This window comes from Meleagris gallopavo, chromosome 2 (assembly GCF_000146605.3).
Source record: "Meleagris gallopavo isolate NT-WF06-2002-E0010 breed Aviagen turkey brand Nicholas breeding stock chromosome 2, Turkey_5.1, whole genome shotgun sequence".
Taxonomy (NCBI): Eukaryota; Metazoa; Chordata; class Aves; order Galliformes; family Phasianidae; genus Meleagris; species Meleagris gallopavo.
This window is the reverse complement of record NC_015012.2, coordinates 40,143,433-40,166,788: the sequence shown is the minus strand read 5'-3', so window position 1 is coordinate 40,166,788 and position 23,356 is coordinate 40,143,433. Positions and strand designations below refer to the sequence as shown.

Here is a 23,356-nt window from a genome sequence, read left to right as displayed (position 1 = left end):
CAAACTGGCTACAAAAGTAAATTCCATTTGGTCTGAATTTGAAGCTGTCCAGAAACCTTGTGTTCTTAATGAGTCACCTAGAAAGACCTAGAAGTTAGACAGCTTTCCTAAACAAGTATTTCGGAAGAATGTATTTATAAGCCCAATTTCAAAGAGCAAAACTACTAGCTAGCAAGAATCTATCTCTTAATAAACACCAGGGAAAACACTGTGCCAACAACACAGGACACTAAGTTAAAATTATGTGAAAACTCAAAGGTAGCAATATACTTTTACCCAAGCCTCTTTGCTAGGAGTAGCTAATTTAAATATAGTAGGCACTGAGTGAGAGAAGACCTAGTCTTCAAGGGACGCACAAAAAATTCTAAACACAGGTGAGGGTCTTCTCATTTTGTATTCAGTGTTCCTGAGAAACCAGCAACAAAAGCTTTGCCACCCAGTATTTGATTGCCTAGATAAATTTATGTGTAGTTGCTACACAGTTCCAATGGTCAAATACACAAACACTATGCACACTGCATAAAGCTGTGTTACAGAGGATAACATTCTCTTCAACTTTGATGGCATATGACAAACTGACAGTCCAGTACTGTGAAAACTTCGAGAGATTAGCTCTTAACAATCACTACGAGTGACAAAATTAGTTCATTTCCCACACAAAGTAAAGAAAATAAACATCGGGAATCAAATGCTAGTGCTACATCGCAATTAAGCATATAAAAGTGCAATTGACCTCAGTTTTGCATGTTAAGCTGAATCTTAGAAACACGCATGAAGGAACTACATTGCATACAAGTACCTCCTGTAGTTTCAGAGGAAAATAAACAAAACCATTACTTACACACTTGTCATCTGAACCACCGGCTATGAACTTCCCACAAGGAGATACTGCAATTCCACAGGGGTAGGAGCGGCAACCACGTCCTTCAAATCGACGTTCACACCTTCAGAGAAGTTTCAGAAAGTCTCATTAATAAAAATAAAGACCAGCTCTTTTACTGCCATTTTCATGAAATTCGACTTATGTTTCATCATTTTTCTTAGTGTACAAATTTAGCTATGGCAAATACACTGAGTTATAAATATCTGTCATAGGGTTTGTGAAACCTGAAAGGCTTTAAAGAGTATCACTGAATAAAAATCAAATGAGCGCACAATACTACAGGACAATGCCCAAGCTTTAGCCTTGTTTAGTTTACAAAGGTAGAAACATCATTAGCATTTAGAAATCATGCCTGCAATTAAACTACCATAGTTAGCTACCATAGAACCATACGATAAAATAGCTTAGGTTGGAATCAACATTAGACATCATGCAGTTCCAACCTCCCTGCTGTGGGAAGGGCTGCCACCCAACAGACCAGGCCCATGGCCCCATCCAAGCTGGCCATAAATGCCTTCAGAGATGAGGCATCCACAGCTTCTCTGGGTAACCTATTCTGTGCCTCACCACCATATCTCCTGGAAGAAAGCCAAACTAACACTGCTGGAAGCATAGAGTGTTTATGTAAAAGCCAGTCTACACTCTGAAGTTCCAGAAATTACCCTCTAGCAACTTCCATTGAATCAAGATGCAGAACATTGAATCGTAATGTAAATAATTACTGCTTGCTTTTTTTTTTTATACTCAAATCTGGATATTTAATTTAATTTGTGTTACTGTATTTACATTCTTACTCTATGCATTAGTTTATTGCATCTTGTAAAATCAATACACAAATGACATTCCAAAATTTGAATATAAATATATCTAAGTACAACAGTAATTAATCTCTTACCTATATTAGTACAGTGTAAAGGAAGGATTGCATTTAAATTTAACAGAAGGAATTAATTCCCTATTTTAAATGTTAACATTGCAAGATAGCATTACTAGCATTGTGGAGTAAGTTTTTGATGGCCGGGCACACCAGGGCAATTTAAGAAAAAATTTAAGTGAGATGAAGATCACTATCCATCTTAGAAAATCCACTGTAAAGAACTGTGATAGTTTAGTATTCACAGCAAAACTAAGGCAAAAAAAAAGTACAATTTATAGTTGTTTCAATGTTAAAAGCTATTTTAACACACATAAAAATTAGAGCTTCAATCACATGCAGAATGATTATTTACAAATGCGTACCTCATTTAAAAGTTTAATTAAATAAATGACTTTTCACACAGTTTGACAGCGATAGGATAAGGGGGAATGATTTTAAACTAGAAGAGGAGAGATTTAGAATTGATATTAAGACATTTTTTACTCAGAGGGTGGTGAGGCACAGGCTGCCCAGAGAAGCTATGAATGCCCCATCTCTCTAGGGATGGGGCCCTGAGCAGCCTGATCTGGTGGGTGGCAGCCCGGTCTGTGACAGGGTTGGGATGGGGGGGTTGGAACAGACCTTAAAGCCCAAGTCATTCTATAATTCTATACCCACAAGAAGTTACAATTTCAAAACTGACATAATAATTTGCATTCCTCTTCTGCCTTCATTGTGAGTGCTACCACACTATCTTTTGCCTTACAAAACAAATGTTTTGCCATCACTCAGTTGTCACACGCTCCTCATGTATGCTAAGTCAAGGAATAAAAACTGAAAGAGTAAAAATTTGCCAACACCTGTGATACACAATTTTCTCTGGCCAGTAGCATCATTAACATTGTGTTAATTCAATCAACTGAACTTGCTTGCAGAAACGTTTATGTTTTTAAACCATTTTGTTCTTTTTCAGATGTATACATGTCTGAATGCCAAGTTTATCTTGTTTACCCATGTGAAACAGGCAAACAAAAACATTACTGTGTAACTGATTCAACGTATACTGAACAGCACAAAAGGACACTTTTGAGTGCATGAAAATGCATCATTTTACAGAGCTTAACTCTCAAAGATTATACTAAGAGTCAAACAAATATATTAAAAAAGCTACTAACTTCAGTGCACTTTTTTTAGTATAGAGTAACCAGATCTTTCACCTCAGGCTAGTTCTAATATAATACTACTGTAAATAGCACAATTTAAAAAAAAATTATGCTGTTCAAGAAGAAGTAAATCATAAAGACATTCAATTTCTGTGAGTACTACATAAAAACATTCTTTCACTTCAGTTTCCATATAACTCTTGAGTTCATGTTCAGAGACTTTCAAAAACAAATGGATGCCATTGTATAACTTGCCTCTATCAAGCTTTCCATTGTCAGAAAAAAAAAAAAAAAAACAACATCAGCTACCTCAGACTTCTCTCCAAAGCAGCATTCTATCACATAAGACTCCAAAGATTAGGTAATGTAGAACAAGTAGCAGAGTACATATTTAAATTACATTTTCAGAGAGAAAAATGAACAATATTCATAATTTCTCTGTCACACATGAACATGCCTCCAGGATCACCTTACTTCTTTAGGTAGAAAACTAGCCATAAGGATTAAACGGAGTATAAGTCCTCATTCCATAAATGCTAATTTCCGTGATGAACTGTTTCTTCTTCATAGAAACATCTACAAATAAATCACTGATGACTTTGCAAAAGAATTTGACTCTGCAGCTACACCCAATAACTCAGTTCTCTACCTATGAATGGATTCATAAGAAATAACACAATTCCAAGGCTTCCACTGATCTTTTTTTCTGCTACACTACAGCAGTGTAAAACAAAGGCTGAGTCATAGGACAGTACAACTTTTCCCCTTGCTTGTACAGCCACAGTAATAACTAACAACCTGGATTCCATTTTCTTAGTTGTTCCCCATGATAGACACGTTTTATTTTCCATTACAAGTATAGTTACTTTCCCAATCCCTCAAAATTATGCTCTCAGATGACATTTCTCTCAGATGACATTTCAAGAAAAGTGACTCCAGTTAAACTTTCCACACAATTTGGCAGAAATTTTGCTACGCTATCTATTATCTCCAGATATCTCCAGGTACTACAGTGATGAAAAGAAGTGAAAAAAGAAGCTTTTAAAAAAATATCTGCTATTACACACACAATTTTAGCTTATTCTAGGAGTTCACTTATTTCAGCCATTATTTTTCTCCTGTTGCATTAAGTAGCAGCAGCTGGTGATCAAACTTATTTTGGACACTGCAAGCCTTCCTCAGCCAACTGGCATGCCGTCCCAGCCTCCTGAGAATAAATCTCTAGTCAGAACTTTTCAGGGGTTACCATGGCAAACATCTGGTAATTGCATGGGACAGCAAATAGCCAAATTTTCCCTATGTTTTCCAATGTACAGCTTTTAGATCACTTTCCAAAAAAAAAAAAAAGTATCTTATGTCACAAACAACTAGTAGAATACTTGGGAAAAAAAATATGTAACTTTTTTCCTGTCTTTGAAAGAGAAAGATACCAAAATAGCACATCTTGATATATCAGGGAACATGTAAACGAGTCTAATTCATTCTTCTTGCTACATTCAGAATAAACTTGTTAGCAGTCCCAAGCTTTACTTTTTAAACTACCTCATTTTTTACTCTGTTACTTTGTCCCTGTGCTCCACTATTTGCTCAGAGAACCTACAATACCAGCAGCTCCATTGAGATGCTATGAATATCCAAGTATAACCTGACAGGAGTAGTAGCTAACTCAGATGTACTGTACACATGGGTTTCATTTAAAACACATGCTGAACTCTTCATATAGGAGCTCAGCATGCTTTCAGCAACAGTGTGAAGCTGAGACCACACATTTCCCATCCTGTATGCCTTGATGCAACCCCAATCCCAAACTTGGAGGAACTCCAGCCATTGCTTATCCCGTTCTACTTTGTTATCCTCAGATAACACTTAAATCTTTAGAGGGAATTTAAAAAGAAAAAAAAAGAAGAGAGAGAGAGAGGAATCATGGGATTCTCATGTTCAGAAGAGACCAAGAAGAAAAGTAGTAATTTGTTTCTTATTATGTGTTTTTGTGTATTTTGCTCAGGATATCATGCAGCTAGTGGAGACAGAAACTGAAGATTTTCTGAAAATTGAAAGTAATTCATTTAAATTGCATATCTGATCCTAATGCTCTCAAAGTGTAATTGTTAGAAAATGTATGAGATGAGTTCCATGTGCCTGCAAGAATTCTACTGAAGCACGCTGCCAAGGGAGCTTATGAGCTAGTTGCACAAGATCATAATACAAGTTGGAGATATTACTTTCATGTCAAAAACTGTCTTGTGTAAAGACCTGGCAAATCTTTTCAGAGGCTGAAAGAGGGTGAAACTAATTTTCTCTCAGGTCTTCCACCAAAGTATTGTCATAACCACGAGTAATATGCAGGAGTGTGTTCAAATAAACTAATATTCTTCAAAAATCTTCACTGTGGTCCCACAAGTGCACACTGCCTTCTTCCAGGAGATAAGGAACAACTGCTCCAGCAGTAAGCAGTTGGAGCTGCTGAACTTCTATTCCTTAACACTTCAGAGTCAGTCAGAGGAAGACTGCTGCTGCCACAAAAGCATTAATAGTGATGGTACCTGGAGACTCCTCACAACATGTTACTTCTGACAGTTTCAGTGGTGACAAGAGCAATCTAGTAGCTGTCACATCTACTTTCCCAAACACAGCATAGTAGCAGCCCAGTCCTCTAAACAGGGCAATAGCTTTTCTGTTCTCTTCCCACTTCTGTGTAGAAAATTAGCATATCTGATAGAACAGCACTACTGTCTCAATCTCTGGATTATTTCCCAATTTCATCTGTCCTTTTCCATCCTGCTTTCCAATTACACATCACAGCAGTTGTCCCAGCAAGTTCTCTATACTATATATCTCTGTGGCAAGTAGAGAAGAGAAAGTGCTGGTTTCATAGAATTATAGAATGGCTGAGATTAGAACCTCAAGAAGTCATCTGATCCAACTTGACTGCTTAAGTAGGGGCATGGGACCATGTCCAGGAGGCTTAAGTATCTCCAAGAAGGGAGACCCCACAGATTATCAAGGCAATCTGCCACAGTGCGTCACCCCCACAGTAAGAATTTTTAGAAGGAACACCCTGTGCCCATTACGTCTTGTCCTATCATGAGACACCACTGACAAGAGCCCAGATCCCCCTTCCTTAAATCCTCCCTTCAAATACTTATGCACATTGATGATATCACGCTCAATTCTTGCCTCCTCCAGGTTGAATAGTCCCAACTCCCTCAGTCTTTCTGCATAGGAGAAAGACTCCAGTCCCTTTAACACTTTTCTAGCACTACACTGGATTCTCCCTAATAGCTGCATAGCTCTCTTGTAATAGAGAGACCAGACTGGACATGGTTCTCCAAGTGCAGACTCACCGAAGCTGAGAAGAGGTAAAAGATCACCTCCTTTGACCTGCTGGCAATACTCCTGTTGATGCAGCTCACAACAACATTAGTCTTTTTTTGCTCCAAGATCACACTGCTGGCTTACATTCACCTTGGGGTCTTCCAGCATCCTCAGGTCCTTTTCTGCCAAACTACTTTCCAGCTGCACGGTTGTTCCCTACCACATACAGGACTCTGCACTCCCCACTCTTAAACTTAATGATCTTGCTAGCCCACTTCTCCAGCCTGTCAGGACCTGTCTGGATGGCTGCACAACCCTCATTCAGTTCTCCCAGTTTTGTGGCATCTTCTGCTCATCTCTTGATGAGGACATGCTCAATTCCACCATCCAGATTACTAACACAGATATTGAACAGGAATAGTCTCAGGACTGATCCTCAGAGTATTCCACTAGTTACTGGTCTCCAGGCTAGACTTTGTGCTACCTATCACCATCCTCTGGGCCTAGCTGTTCAGGCAGTTTTCAATCCCCTTGTTGTGTGCTCCTCCAGACCATGCTCATCAGCTTCTCTATGAGGATCTTATAGGAAACAGTGGCAAAAGCCTTCAAATGAAGTCCGGACTATATGCATCACTTTCCTCTTGTCTACCAGGCCAGCCATTCCAATACAGAGGATCACATTGGTGAAGCACCACTTCCCTCCCCCTACCCCTCCCCCCCCCACAAATCCATGGTGACTACTCCTGATAACTCAGGATCTTTGCAGTCCATAAAATAGTTTTCAGAATTAGTTGTTCCACCACCTTCCCAAGAACTGAAGTGAGGCTAACTAGCTTTTAGTTCTCTGGACCATGCACCTTCCAAAGGGCCTACTCCTTGAAAATCAATAAAAACTGATTATATATAGAAATTATAGAAACAATGCCAGATAGATGTAAGAACAACTTCTGAATAGATACTTAAGGCTACACCTCAAAAGCAGCCAATTTGCCTCCACAAACAGGATCTTTGTCCTGATAAACTCATATTCTTCCAAATACTAAGTGTCTTGAATTAAGACATCTGCTCTGTTGTTGCAGGTGTTCTTCCTTCAAAAGGGAAGAAAGGGAAGGAAATAACTGATGAGGACAGAGAATGTTTATTCATGTCTTAGATCATGAAAAGACTCTTTGCTGTTTATATAATACTTTACAGATTTCTGCATATACTACCAATGTTACTATTAAAAAACTGAATAAATAACATTCTCTTGGAATGTTAACCAGTCTGATTTCCAAACTGCATAGGACACAGCCTTCATACTTAGTTTTAATTATCAGTATATTTTCTGGAGTAGAAACTTTAAAAAAAAAAAAACAAGGTATTCCTTAGCATGCATTTCCAGACCTAAGCTCATTAAGTGAAAAATAAAATGGCGAATACTCTTGTAAGAATGCAGAAAGAGTATGGCTGACACAAATGGGAAATTTGCCAAGAAGTCAAGGGCAAATAAGGCATGGACCTATAAGATAGTTCTGGCTAAGACTGGATGCCCAGGACTAAGCTTAAAAGGAGAGTCAGAAGCAAAGGACAGAGTGTGTCAGTAATAAGTCAAGGCTGGTCTGAGCATTTAAGGCCCACTGAGGCTCTCAGGGCTCTCACAGAACAGTCTGTAGCTTGAGTTAAGCTACATCTGCAAAACCAAGATAATTCTAGGTCATGCAATTAGTGTTATAAAGAAGGGTGAATCTACATGCCAATATGACTTCAGCCACATTTTACTGATGAGCAAGAAAGCAGAAGAGTTGAAATCCACCTGGAAGAAAGGCTTTCACCACTTCACATTCTGTGACTCCTCTTACGCCTGTGACTGCTTGAAATGAAACATGCAAGAAAAACTGCAAATTACTGCAGAAATCTGGACAGCTGATTCCCACCCCCATTCCCCCTCCCCTCCCTTCCCCCTCCCCCCCCGAAGTATCAGCCACTCATGAAGAGTACTCATGAAATTTTGCTGGTGAACGTGAGCTTATGTTACAAGATCATTGTCAATAAATCAGACATTTACAAAAGTGCAGAGGGCAACACTTTGAATAGGTGACTTCCACCTAATATCATGAATGGAAGAAGCTTTCTTTATTGTGGATATTATATCACACAATTATCTAATCTGTAAGTGGGAAGAAAAAAAATGAAGGGTAAGAGAAGTAAGAACTGTCACATGAAGTTTGAATGTGAAACATAAGGAATCAGCTGGCATTTAGTTTAGTCTACCATTTGTGGTTGTTATGGCTTTATTGTATACAGGAATGGGATTTTCCTTAGTTTTTAAGTTACTATGTTCTAAATGTCAATTTTACAGCAGTGAGATGCAGAAATCTGTCTCTCACCACTCGCTGTTTTAATGAAACACAGTAGTCACTAAAAACACATAGGGCTCATGGATAAGAAGGTTTGATCTATATTTGGCCCTGCCAAGTGCTGTCATTCCAATACAGACTTAAAGATGACTATTAAAGAGTAAAGGCAACAGGTACAGATGTCAGTGCTAGACTCTAGATTCTACAGTGAATCAGTGCTAGACTGCTGACTTCAAGAGAAGTTGTAATGCTTCTGAAATACATTCAACAGAAGGAGATAAATGGGTAAAGATGACAAAACGGTAAAGCTTTTGTGTTTCATGGGCAATTAAGAGTCTACAACATTTCATCACAAAGACGACTTAAACTCTTTTAAAGAAATTAAGCATGCAAACTCCTGGTCATCAAACATTTGTCTGACTCTTGGCAATCCTTTAGCTTATAACTATAAAATTCTTCTCAAACTGAGACATAATAGGAATCTAATTTCTGTGTTCACTGTATCTAACTTAGACTATATATAAGTAATTTCACTTTTTCCTCTATCCAGCCATTGTTTGGACAAAAGACAGGCTTAATATGCTTTCCACAGCTGATCAAAAGTCATTATCTTACCCCATCACATGCATTTATAATGCCTGATACCTCATTATAGTAACCTGAAAGAACAGCAGCCAAAGTTGGCAGTTCTTCCAAGAAGACCTAACCTCACCTTCTTAGTGCTTTATGTTGCTTTCTAGATTGTCTGGAGCTTTTCTTAGCTATGGTTCTAAATAAGGAGCAGAATGCAGGAGAAATATAAAAATGGTGACTATCTTCAGATGTAACTTTAAAAATCCACGCATTTAAAAGCAAATGAAGCAGGAGTCTGAGCAAGTCCAAACATCACTAGTAGTGTCCAAGATTCTCTCATTTATTGGCAAGATGACCTGGCTGTGTGAGGTTGGCTGGCAACATCAGAAAGTTAAAATGCCTTTTCTTGTACCACCTTCAGAGGAACTCATAAGACTTTCTGGCACTCTCTGAAGCAGTGCTGGAATGCTTCCAAACCACCAGTACTGAAAGAGACAGATGGATTCACAGCTTTATCCAGTAAGGATGATGAAGTTGAAAGTGCAAAAACACTCTCACCAACTTCAAGACCAGAGAAAAGATGAAATAAATTAATTTCCACAGTGACAAAAAAGAAGTTTGACGATATAGACTGAGGAAGAAAAAAATCTTGTGAAATTCAGAAAAAAATAGAAAAGAAAAAGCTTAATATGTTCAAAGTCTATAAAGCTGTAAGTCAAGATCAAATGTCTGAAAATATACTCTATGCAAGGGTTTTAAAAAAAGAAACAAAAAACCTGAGCATTCTATAATTCTTCAGTCAATAATGATTAAAGCAATGCATACCAGCAAACCATGTCAGAAGAATGAGAAATGGAGAACAAGAAAAAGGATCCAAAGAAAAAGGCAATAAGATAAAACAAAATAAAACAGTTTTCACCGTGGTTGCCTGAACATTTAGAACAAAAAAGAAAAAAAAAAATCAACAAAAAGTTGAGATCTTGAAGTTAGTGTTACTACTCACAGTGCTGCAAACACTACAAATACAGAAAAGGTAATTCCACCTTCTCATATCAGAAACACTGGAAAAAGATTTCAATGAACAAACCTTACTCTGGCAAACCCAAAGCAGAAAAAAAAAAAGAGGTCATTCCAAAGGGACCTTTCAAAACACAATAATGGCAGATGCAATAACTTCACAAATCAACAAGTGTAAGAGATAAAAGGAATTGGCCCAATTAATCTCTTCTGTGTAAGGGATGGACTGGATTTGATTGGACAAGACATATAAACAGAAAAGCAAGAAGTTTTCAGTACATGTAACTGTATAGTAGACCTAACACTTTAGTGGAGACCTTTTCCAAGTTCAGATAGAGCTTTCCAAACTCAGCCATTTCAAAATTATTTATGTGTAAAACACCTGGTGAACACATTAGGAAAAAGTGAACAGCTTTCTTCCTTATGAGAACTCAAGAATAGATTTTAAAATACAGAAGATTTAACCTGTAGCCAGAGGAATGAGAGAATTTCATGTTTAAAAATTGAGTTACTTTTCCCCAAAAAAGCTATAAGCAAAAGAAGTGATTTATTTTTTCTCTACAGTGGTTACCATCACTGAACACTGTATAACATGAAACAAACACACATATGCACACAATACTCATTGCATACCCCAAAAATATGGGTCATTAAGAACTTGAATAATCTTTCTTTTTTAAAGTTTGACTAACAGAACTCAGCAGACACTAGAATATACTCACTTTGCCAAATTAAATACGAAGTAAGAACATAAATTATTCCTTTCTTCCCAGGACCTATTTATTTAATTGATTGCCCAGATTTTACACTTTAACTATTTTACCATTCATCTGCTCTACACAGTATTTTGAAATGAAGAGACAGATAAGTGACCTGTGAAAAGCTATTTACTTTTTCATTACTCTTCTAGCAACAGAGTTAAGGCAGCTTATTAGAAAAACATAAGAAGGTAACAGACTCCAACCTCTGCATTCTCTAGTTTCATTATTTTCTGACATTCAGTACAGGTAATACAGTAATGCTTTTGGCAAGAACACACATGCCCCCTATAGGTTTAATTCATTCTTACCACAGAAACATGAAAATAATTGAAACAATCAGTAAACATTTCCTAGCAGAAAAGAATATTTTACCTCCTTTGATGTTTACATACTCAGAATGAATATGAATTATTCTTACATATTTGAACATCTTCCCCATCCAAATCATTTTCCTTTTGAATACTGTTCTTTTAACCAACATAAAGAGTTTGTCTTAAGTATTTCCTTTACTGTGTAACGCTCTTATCTACCACTCTTCCTCTATTTCCCAAGTACATTATAAGCTTTTTTTTTTTGAAGAAGTGCAGCATCTTATTCTGAGTTTATGATAATGTAGTATGCATATTTACACAACTATGTAGACGATTTATTATAACGTTGTTACAATTATATTTGTATTTTAAAAGCTGGATTATAAATGTTACCTTTCTTAGCAGTAATGATATGCTGTTTTGGAAATAACATTAGCATCCAGTTCAATATACTATTTTACAAATACAATTAGATACCAAGGTGGGTAAGGTATAGGTGATAAATTTTGATTGCTTAATGATTTACACATAAGTAACTACAACTAAGGAACCAAGGAGTAAAAACCTACAGATCCAATTCCAAAGCAAGTACGACAATAAAAGAATGCCCTTTTATTCCAAGATATCTAATTCAGCCTTACTTGAGAGTTCTTAAATCCCAGAGTTTGATTCCATCACCTACAGCTGTGGTCATGAAAAGGTTGTAAGCTTCAGGCTTCTGAGTGCTGAATGCTGATCCCTGTAAATATTAAAATTAATTTCAAGTTAACAGTTCTAGTGCTAAATATTAGATCATTCAAGAATAAATGTTAAGTATTTTATTAGATTATGGGATAGAAAGCTTTTCTGCAGAAACAAAAAGGAGAACAGAGGAACACTGGCATGTGGAGAAACCCCTACAACGCCAACAGAAAAGCATAGCATTGTCTTAACTTCTTTCCAGAACAGCCATGAGTCCTTTGATCCAGGGGTGACACCTGCAAAAATGAGTCAAAGGGAATCTCTGGGTCACCACAGAGATAACTGCCATTAAGTATGGAGTTAATTATAGAAGTAGGGGAAAAACATTGTGATTGAACAAGACTTTATGGGCCTGTGTGTCCTCAAATAAGTGAGGGTCTGGGAACCAGCAACTGGAATGAGAGCACAGATCAGATGGCCTGTTGGTCTAGGTGCCAGCAACTGGAGAGATCAGCATGAGTGAAATTACATGACAGTAGCTGAAATTGGACCATGGTAATAGGGGCCAAGGGCCTGAAGTACAAGCAGATGGGACAATTGAGGATGCATAAGCAAGCACATTATGACTTGCAAACTTCAAGCAGGACTAGCCAGCAAGCAGGTGAAGCTTGGGACCCAGGTGTGTGTGCATTTCAGAGTGTGAAGAGCCTAGTAGAACTGACTCCCAGAAGGTTAAAACCATCTGACACAGAAATTTTCAAGATTTCCTTGTTACTGAGGGACCAAAAAAAAAGAAAAAAGAAAAGCATTCCAGGCATTAGTATTGATCAATAGCACTTCAAATAGTTTTCATGCCATCAAAAACTAAATATTCTACACCTTTTACTAGACATAGCCAAAATATTGATCAATTACCAAAATCTGAGTTGGCCCTTGGACACTCATTAGCAAGTAATAAATTTCAACAGTTCATTAGAGGACTGTAACAATCATAAAATAACTAATCAATTTTCTTTTCACAGTAAACAGATATCCAATGCAAGCAGGGATTATTTTAATAACTTCTAGTTTGAACTTTTTTCAGACTGCAAATATTATTGCAGTCTAGGTGAGGAACAAGAAGAGTAAAAACAGAAAACTTCAAGAAATTAACTATGTTGACAAAGTCAAACTACACAGTACAGATAACTAGGATAGTCAAGTGTTCTATTAAAAGCCAAGTTTAGCCCTGGCATAAGTGGGCACTCTGTTTCAGTAGTAATTGTGCTCACTCATACTAGGACTGATTTGGGATTCATACCTTTAAATAATTAAATCCAGGATATCTTTAGACCTCTGGTTTTTTTGTGTTTTTTTTTTTTTTAATCCACATTGGCAAACCTTGACTTTTTTACTGGCTAAAACCTCCTTTCTCCGGGGAACTAAATATAAACAGTTGGAACTCCTCCTTTCCTTTCCCTGCCATTCACATTCTTGATTTGGCTGAACACATCACGGAAACCTCAAGGCCATTTCCCGCAATCAGTGCTCAACTGCCAGGAATCTTCTATTTCTTACAGAAACTGGCATATGGGTGGAAAGTTCTCCAGTCAACAGAATTGGCCAAACTGCAAGACAAAGTTGGGCACTCAGACTACAGGAGCTTTCATTTCCTAAGCTAAGGGTTACTACAGCCTGCTCTAACAAATTATCAGAAATGCACTTGCCACTGATTTCCCAACAAAGTTGGGGTCTACACATTTTCACATAAGTTCTATGTATCATGTATAAAAAATAAAAAAAGCTAACAGCTTGTAAAATAGAAAGACAGTATTTCTCCTAAGGATGGCGTTCAATAAGTTAGAGCTTTTTTTTTTTTTAATTCTGTTTTGGAAATATACTCCTTATCTGTTTTTAGAATCAGCAGTGATCACAGAGTGTAACACAAAGACTTCTCCAGAAATGTATATATTAACCTTGCATACTACACCTTTAATTTATGAAACATTAACAGTACAACATGGAAAGGAACAAATATTTTATGCTAATATTTTCTTACCTCTCTGAAGTTTTGACAGTAAGATACTTTCTCAATCTAAGTTATACTTCCAGATTCAAACTACAATTACTATTGAACATTGTTGTAGAAAACAACCACCACCACCAAAAAACCTAACATACATTAGTTGGAATAATAAGCAAGCTGAATGTTATTTACCCCTTTGTGGTTTTACAGTTCATTAATTTGAGTTACTCTAAAATGCAAATTAGTAGCATATTCTGCAAACTATATTAACTTCTTTTGACAGATAAATCACTTATGTCTCATCATCTTTCTCATCCCCCACTGCAGTCTTTTCTCAGCTTCTCTGTAGTGTAATTACATTACAGCTTCCAAATAAAATTTGTCCCCAGATTGAACAAAGTTCAATAGGATCTTTATCTCATTCAATGACTACATATCACCATCAGAATAATCCAATCTTGCTGGCTTATGCTAAAGACACCAAGGCAGTCATCTCAGAAAGAACTCCGTATCCTTCAGGCAAATACGAAACATCAAATATGCTTATCAGAGAAAAAAAAATTACCTCACTGTTCAAATACTATATAACTTCTGGTTTATCTATTACATTTTCCAACTTCTACATCATATACGTATCCTTGTGAGTGGATGGATGAAGTTTGAAACACAAAGATTTTAGGCAGAAGACAAACTTTTCTGTGTGAAAAATATAATTTATGATTGTGCTTGCTATTAGAACATAATACCCTCAAAATACTTGAGGTTGATGATGCTGGCCTCCTATTCAGAGTATTCTGCAGGAATACAAATGTGTCATTAACACTAAAACTTAAATCTCTGCAGTCTGATGACAAATTGCCATCTATTTCTGTATCTCAGAAGTTTGTAAACTCAAAAACAGGAACAACATGTTATATTTCAATTTTACTACAATACTTACAAGTTACTATGAAAGTAACTAAAAATATATAAAAAACACCAGCTAATAATTACACTACATAGAATAATTTGCCATGTGAATTCTTATCTGTTACGATTTTGCCCAGTTTCCTCTTCTCCTGTTTTTCTTCAAACAATACTTGAAACGTGGCACTATACTTGAAACATGGATCTATAAGTATAGCACTACAATGACCTCTTCGTAAGTTACAGAAAAACCTATGTTCCATCCAAGAGATGTTTGATATATACTTGTCCTGATTTCCCTTCCCCAAAGTTGACAAAGTAACAAAAATTCACAAGAAAAGCGTTCTCTAGGATATGAATATCTAATGAAAAAGCATCTAGACCATGAAGTATTACAAATGAACAGGTATAGTGAGAGTATATTTATGTATGAGTGGGCATTTATATATACATACTATGTATATGTAGACATACATGTTACTTTCATCTACTGTTGCAATTTAAGGTTTTCAAATTAAACAGGATAATATTAGGACATTTAGCTATATCCACCATTAAAAAATATGTAAGGAAGTACAACAGTATGCATTCTGTATCATAATGCAATTCTAGTGTGCTACCATACTTTTCACTATCTTCAATATTCACATCACTATAAGCGTGTGGCAGCATAGGACAACTTCTTACCACCACAGTTGTTTCTAAAGATTTACTAGCCAGAATTTCCTTCTCTGACACTCAGTATTGATGATTCCTTGCTCAGCATCTATGTAATTTTTATAATTTCCTTCAGCATTGTGCTATTGAGTTTTTCACTGCTCAGAGAATTCTCTGCATTAAGACCAGAGTTTAAAATTGTCTAGCCATTTAACTGCTACTGCCTTTAATTTAAAGATGGTTAGAATTATTTTTCAGAATTATTTTCTGGGAGTGTGCTTTAGTGATCCTGCTCTCTTCATCTCCCTTCTTCCTTCTTCTTTCTCATGGACTTTACCTGTTCTAAGCTTTTTTCTTATAGTCTTTGCATCTGGCACTTCTGGACCCTTGTTAGACACTGTGGTTGAAGGATGTGAAGGGAGAATACATAATTAAGGCAAAAGGAGCTTTGGAAAGAACAGTAAGCTACATCCCCATGGTGGTGGATGACCAGAAAGATAATGAGAAAAAAAGAAAAAAAACAGGATCATATTGGAAGAAGGGAAGTATATAAGAAGAAGGAAAAAGAAAAGAGGTTGTAGAAACTGGAAATAGAGTTGCACAAGTGGAACATCTGGAATTATAGGATGAAATAGGTTTGATAGTTCACTTCTGCAAGTGACAGTGGATCAGAGAAGCAGACTTCAGCTACAGGTTATCCTGAAACTGGTTGCAAATATATTTATATTTAGAGTAATAAAATTCTAAAAGGAAACAGGATTCACATACATCTGTTAAAATGGTTTCCAAGAAAAAATTAGCACAGCATCACCCTTTAAGAGATCATTTATAACCATTGCTGCAGTCTTACATATGAATATACGTATTTGCAATATTTCCTGCTGAACTGTTCTGGAAGAAGACTCAGGATATTATTTACAGCAGACATAGCCTGACAACTAAGAACATATTCTAAGTGATAAAGTAAGCTTAATCAAGTACACTGAAGGCTGAGACACATTTCATGCATTGACATTCTTGCAAGTAATCTCCAGAATTGACAAGAAGAACTACTTTAAAGAGTAATAACACCACAAGGTATATGTACTTGTGTACCACTGCTGTCCAAAACCAGCAAGAACTGAACGTCACGCTGGTTCTATATGTTACTAGAATGTCCTATGCATGGAACAGATAAGCAAATCATAATCAAACCATACCTTCACTAGTGTTTTATAAAAACCTCCTGAATAGATTTCAACTATTTGTTTTAAAAGAAAATCTGATATCTCCATTTACCCCTGTTCAGGTTGCACACAACAGCAACCTTGGAACATGGAAACTGATATACTCTTGCATGAAGCTAAACCAAAAAAACACTTCAAAGAATACACCTAATACATTGCAACCATTAGTGAGCATTCAGTTCACAAGATTGAGCTGGTCCAGCCCAAACGAAAGTCTCCATAAATATTATAGCCTTAGAACTACTTCACTCCACAGATCTGCTTCTCCTGCATCATCTCTCTTGAACAGCTAGAGTAGTCATAGACTTAGATTCCAGTATGTTTTGCGTTTTAAAAAGGATATAGTTCACATACAGCATTTTGTATTATTATGAAAGTCTGTAAGATATTTCAACATGTTATCTTAAAGCAAATACACCAATATATATACACACTAACCATTTATATTAATGTAACAAGATAGCTGATGGTGTAATTTTCCAATGGACTTAGCTAAAGTATTAATTTTATGTAACTGAAAAAATAACTGAGAACCTTGATCTATAGTTTTCCTCCAAAATAAGGAATTTTCTTTGCTATACCACCCGCCTCTAGTTTTTCTCCCAAGTGAATACTTGTCCACAGCTTTAAAGTTTTTCTTGATTAAATAACCTGAAGCCACTCAGCTGACCAAGCAAAAAGAAAAGCCAAAACTTTATATGTGTTACAAATAGCACTGAAATAGTTAGCAGAATTTTAAGTGCTTTACCAGATCACATCTCACAGGAAAACCCACAAAGTGTTATACAAAAGTAGTAATAAGGAACTGTTTTAAACCCACAGAAATAAGGGCTTTCCAAATGGAAAAGAATCAACAAAACCTAACACGGTAGGCATTCTAACATGTACAGGAACATTAAGTTTCCAAATGTTCATATCAATCTTCAAGTTTTGTTGTTTTGTTTTGTTGTTTTTTAAAGAGGAGTTTTGAAGTTATCCAACTCCACTGCAATACTGAGCAACTTTTTTCATTTCCAAAATCCCCAAATAAACCAGATGACTTCATATTCAACTTTATAGAACACTTACATAAGACATAAGGCAACAAACCTAGAGTCAGATAATATAGAATTAGTAAGACAAACCCATCATTCATTTATATATAGATTAAGTCGTACGTTCTGTAATTTAGTTTTAAGTAATAAAAGAGCAAACAAAATATATTTATCAGCTTAAGGTTATTTTGTGGCTACTTTACAGAAGAAAATTCAAAATGGAAGAAAAAGCAAGGTTAACAGTTTCCTAAGAACAATGAACTCCTAGTCAGATAAGACAGTGATTAAAATACTTATTCGTCTTACTTCCAAACTGTTTTTTCCCCTCTATATAATCTTTTGGGTCAAGACACACACAAGGCTTTTTTTCATCGCCTCTCTCACAGCCAAGGATCTTATAATTACCTTTATTTCTAAGAAGCCCTTTTGCTGATTTATGCACAGTACACTTTAAACCCTGCATGAGAACAACTTTAGGCAATGACAATCTGCTCTGAAAATGGCCATTTGCTGTTATATAAAAGATTTTTTTTATTTATTTCCCTTTTTTTATTTTTTATTTTTTTCGGTTGTGTTTTGTTTGCTTCGTATTATTATTGTTTTTTGTTTTATTTAGATACAAAATGATTATTTAAACTTAACATATAAATTACTAACTTCTCTTCTGCATATTAAGACAAGGCTATTAGAAGTATACATAGCCCCCAGCATAACACTCTCAGAACAATGTATGTAACAATTTTGGTTCCAGGTAAAATAACAGAGTTCATGCTAGAATAAGTTATAAGAATCATTAGAATTTTTACAGCTCTATTTCCCCATATAAGAACTAAATGTTAAACTTGTTTCCTCTTAGTCATGAAATATTTTGGGGGATCAAAATTCAGCTTGAAAGTCAAATGCATCTACATAAACATTGCAACAAATCAGTTAGAAAAAGCAATCAATTCAATGCCAAAAATGTGACGCATTAGCAGCTATAAAAATAACTAGAAGTCTACAAACATTTCAAATGTTTATAGTTAATAAATTCTACTAATATCAGTATTGTAGTATGGCCCAAGTACTGCTAAGTTTAAGACACACTGCTTTGCTAGCAGGCTTGTTCAGTGATTATTACCACTCCCTGCTTTCCACTAGAGAATGAATGAGATCTTGTATGTGATAAAGGCATATCCACAGACATTTACGTCCCTGTCCATCCCAACACAAACTCTACTGATGATGGTTAATTACATATTTAGTCTGCAATTTTTTTTTTTTTTTGCTGATGCAAGTCTGCTACTGTAGATATTCAGTAATATGTATACCTTGTTTTGACAGATCTGATGGACTGCTCTATTATGAACTTCTGGTATCACTGCTGTGCTGCGGCCTGCATTGAGATCAAAAACTTCCAGTGCTCGGTTGCTGCCAGCTGTAAGTACAATATCTGTAAAATTCTCTGTGTTAAAGTTAAACTGATCTAAAGGAACAAAAACAGATAAAGGTTTTGTTATATTTAGTATCTTACAAAACAAACAAAAAAAAGCAGTCCTAAGGCTTAAATTCAGTACCCCAAAAATACAATATCAACAATGATAGAAAAGAATTGTGGAGAAAAAAAAAAAATAAAAAAATCAAAATTACTTTAACTGAAGCTCTTCCTATATCATTAGATACAACATTCCAAGAAGAAAATAAGAATTTGCTGAAGGATACGAGAGTAGAAATCATTCACTGCTGAAAGGCTGGTAATCTCCACTGTTGAAGCCATGGGAAATTTCTGTACCAATTTGCAAATACTCTTCTGTTTGTATCTACAAAATATATAAAATAAATGCTGGTGTTAATGAAAGAAGTTGATATACAGTCACCAGTAACTTCTCATTGGAATCAAAGGAAACTTAAGTGCATTCCAGTATTTTTAAAGATGAAGCCACAGATCTTTCTATTTGTCGATGAGCTCTATTAAGAAAGAAACAAGCAATACAAAACAGCATGGTAACAGAACAGGCTTAGAAGAAAATAAATATGATGATATTTATATGAGTAAAATAGATCTTCAGTCAATATGAAGTGCTTGAATAATCCCATCTGTATAGGAAAAATAATGGAGAGAAAAAGTACTCTTTTAAGTGCCTATGACCAAAAAGCAGAAACACCACTAGTTCTTTACAGCACACAGCCAGAACAACTTACCTGAGTTGCCCAAAGCAATTTTTAAAAGTTGTCATTGTTCAGAGACTGGCTGGACATCAGTCTGCTGATGACTACTTCATTCATTACTTGTCTCCTCCTTTTTCATAACTTATTAGAGTTTATTTCTTTAGATCCCTGAGTTTTTCTTACTTTTGCCTTTCTCATTCACTCCCCACTCCACTGCAGGAGAGTGAGTGATGAACAGGTGGAGGTCTAGCTGCCAGGTATGGTCAAGACATCACAATAAATCAAAGTTTCTATATCTAATTTTAAATTGCAGACACTTTACACATTAAAATAATTCCAATGAAACTAAATGTTATATTTCTATCTCAGCACATCTGATTACAGTACGGAAGTCCATATGTGACACATAGCAATAGTTACTGTTTATTTCCACCAGAGCAGAGTTTGGAAAACTGCAATCATTTGGCAGAAGCAGTATATTTATCAGCAGGACATATTAAAAAGAAAAATGCTTTTAAATACTTTTTCTTTTTGTCACATAAGTCTCCTGAGCTCTTCGAGTTAGACATCAAAGCTACTTCAGCAGCAATAGTAAGGCATATGTTAAACCCCAGTGGTCTGCAATATAATCCAAGGTTTTCTTTTACTGGTTTATAGTGGCATTTTATTCAAACAAACTACAAAAAATAAACTTCTAGTCATAAGGGTAACTGATTTATCACCCATACAACCAGCAGGTGTACAGAGGTTAGGCTAAGTAGGACTATTGCAGTGGAAAGAAAATAAATGAAAAATGCTCACCAATGTTGTAGGCTCACAATAAACTCCATGAGGAACAATCTCCAGAAAGATCCTTCCCCACTGGCAGTCAGCACTTAAATGGGATCTAGGAGAGGTGGAGCCAGGCTCCACCCCTTCCAGTAGCACAGGTGAATTGCCTTCACCTGTGCTCCTGCAGCTGACTCATTGCTTGCCTCAGGTGGTCAATCAGAGGCTCAGGCCACAGTCAACAGTTCCCATACACCACCACATTAGATAGAAGATATCCAAGCTAACTTTAAACAAGCTGACGGAGGTAACAGCAACCATCTAATGAAGGCAGCATGACTCCAGATCACATGAAAACTGAAGTGACTACTGTAACATAAACAGGTCTAAATTATACCACCATCCCAAGCCAACAAAAATCTTATGAGGAAAACCAAAGAGAGCTGCCAAGTATCTTCTCACATCGTTTTTGTGTTGTTTTTTTTTCCCCCCAGGACTCCAGTTCTAAGCACAGTACATAATCTCAGCTGACAATCCTGAAATCACAGTTTTTATATAATCCAAATTACAATTCTATCCTCCTTTAGTACCTTCAATCACTAGAAACTGATAACAGTCTTAAGTGTCTTATTTGTAATGTCTTATGTCATCCATATTTTGGAGATACGGTAATTCTGGGGGAAAATACATTTACAGAATAGTTGCTTTCAGGAGAAGAACATAGCTTGTTTATTTAAAAAAAACATTAGCAATACTTCACATTTCATCATATTAGGCATTATATCACATTAATCACTTTAAAAAGCAATGCTTCTGTTACTTGATGCAATTTTATTCACTTTAAACTCCTTCCAAATAGCTCCTCCTGGTCTTTAGAACAGCACATGAAACTAAATATAAAACAAGATTAGATTTTGTTTTGCTTAAATTCATATACAAAGTAAAGAATTAAAAACTTTCAAAAATTAAACACAAAACAGCTACTCTTCACATCAGCAGGCACAACTGCTGACAACAATGGAAATTCACTGGTTAGAAATTTTGAATAACACAAAGAAATTTGTTTAGGTTGTGAAACATTTTGAGATCAATCAGACGTAGAAATCAAGAAATTTGTATTTTATTCCCAGAACTGCAATAAATATCCTCCTTGACATTTATAAAGAGCACTTTCTATTTTCTACTTTTCAATTACAGTTTTGAAACTCAACCAGCATTTAACCATTTAAATAAGTTGTTCTACTGCTTAGCTAATACTAACAAATAGTTTTTAAAATTCTGCAGAGAAACATTGATAAGATTTGTCACTGTATTGTCTCCCATCCAAAATAGGGTAACAATCTATTGGTAGTCAGATGGTATAATCATGCTCTTCTAATTAAGGATATAAAACATGCTCTGGGGGGTTAGATCCAGCTTCTCCTTGAATCAGCTCCATTCAAGCATTCTTCCAAACTTGACTCAGAAGGCAAAATTAAAAGTTGTGAGGAACAAAAGAAATGACACAATCTTTCATAAAAGAAATGCTGGGAAATGAACTGGAGGGAAGCCACAAGAAAATGTCAAAGCAAATTAAAAAAAATGGTACTGGAGATTAATCAATGCATATAATCAAGCCTCAGACTGGTTTGTGGATTTGTTGTAATGTCTACAATTATACGTTCAGTCTTCTGGCATTACACTAATATCCTGGAGAGCCTAATTGCATATTTTTGAGTTTGTGTTAATCCATCAAGGAATACTGAAAGCATGGCAGTAACAAAAATGCTGGTATAAGCACAACTCCGCACACATTAACAGCTTTAAACCAGGATATTACATGCTTCTAACAAAGCAATCGTAGAAACACTGTACACGATGAAAGGTCAGTGTTTAAATTCCTTCCAAAATTGCTTAGGTGGATTCTACAACTACAACACATTCCATAATACCTCTAGCATCTGAACTAGCTAGATTAAAGACAGTTCACATCCATCTGAGACGAAGGAATTTTTTACTGTTACTGGATATGTTCTTCTGAGAGGCATAAGCCCAGAAAACAGCAGTAAAAACATTTTAAACTAAATCTTAAAAGCAAAAAAAAAACCAGAAGAGGGAAGGGTACAAAAGAGCAGCGTATTATTTTCTGTCTTCTTTTTCTAAGTTCCTCCAGTATTGTCTGTATAGATGTTAAAAGTTAGGAATGGCACAGGCGATTTGCCTGTTTTCTGAATTTACTAGCTTACTCTGAAGATTTGCAGCAAAACTGGGAACAGGAATCATCTTTTCTGTCTCCCACCTTCAATTTACCTCATTATTTGCCTTCCAAATTCCTTCTCCCCTTACCCCCCATTAGTTTTATCTTTCTAATATAACATATATACAATAAAGTGAAAGTGGGAAACTGTATTCTTTGAATTTGATTTTCCAGCCTATGTGTTGTGTCTATGTGCATTCCTATTACAATATATGACTAAGATCATATAACTAAGGGCCAAAGCACATCCTCCATTAAGGATTTTGACAAGAAATGGAAGTTAGTGTCACAAATACTTCTCCATTAACAGTAAAAACAGACAGATCACTGAAACCCACAATTAAGTAAACATTTGGAGAAATTTACAAACTGAAATTAGATCACAATCCATTAGTTACTTTTCAAATATGAAGGAAAATGTGTTTTCAAAACGTGTTTTAAAGTACTGATGTAAATATCCTCTCCCCCTTTTTTTTT

General features: G+C 35.9%; 1 protein-coding gene across 1 annotated transcript in view; it reads right to left on the bottom strand.

The window, feature by feature from the left end:
- Nucleotides 1-23,356, bottom strand: part of WDR27 (WD repeat domain 27) — a 60,317-nt gene that overhangs the window by 14,183 nt on the left and 22,778 nt on the right. The window contains 4 exon segments of the mRNA XM_031552431.1: nucleotides 842-944; nucleotides 11,860-11,957; nucleotides 19,038-19,159; nucleotides 19,429-19,526. Of these exon segments, the coding sequence (XP_031408291.1) occupies nucleotides 842-944; nucleotides 11,860-11,957; nucleotides 19,038-19,159; nucleotides 19,429-19,526 (421 nt within the window).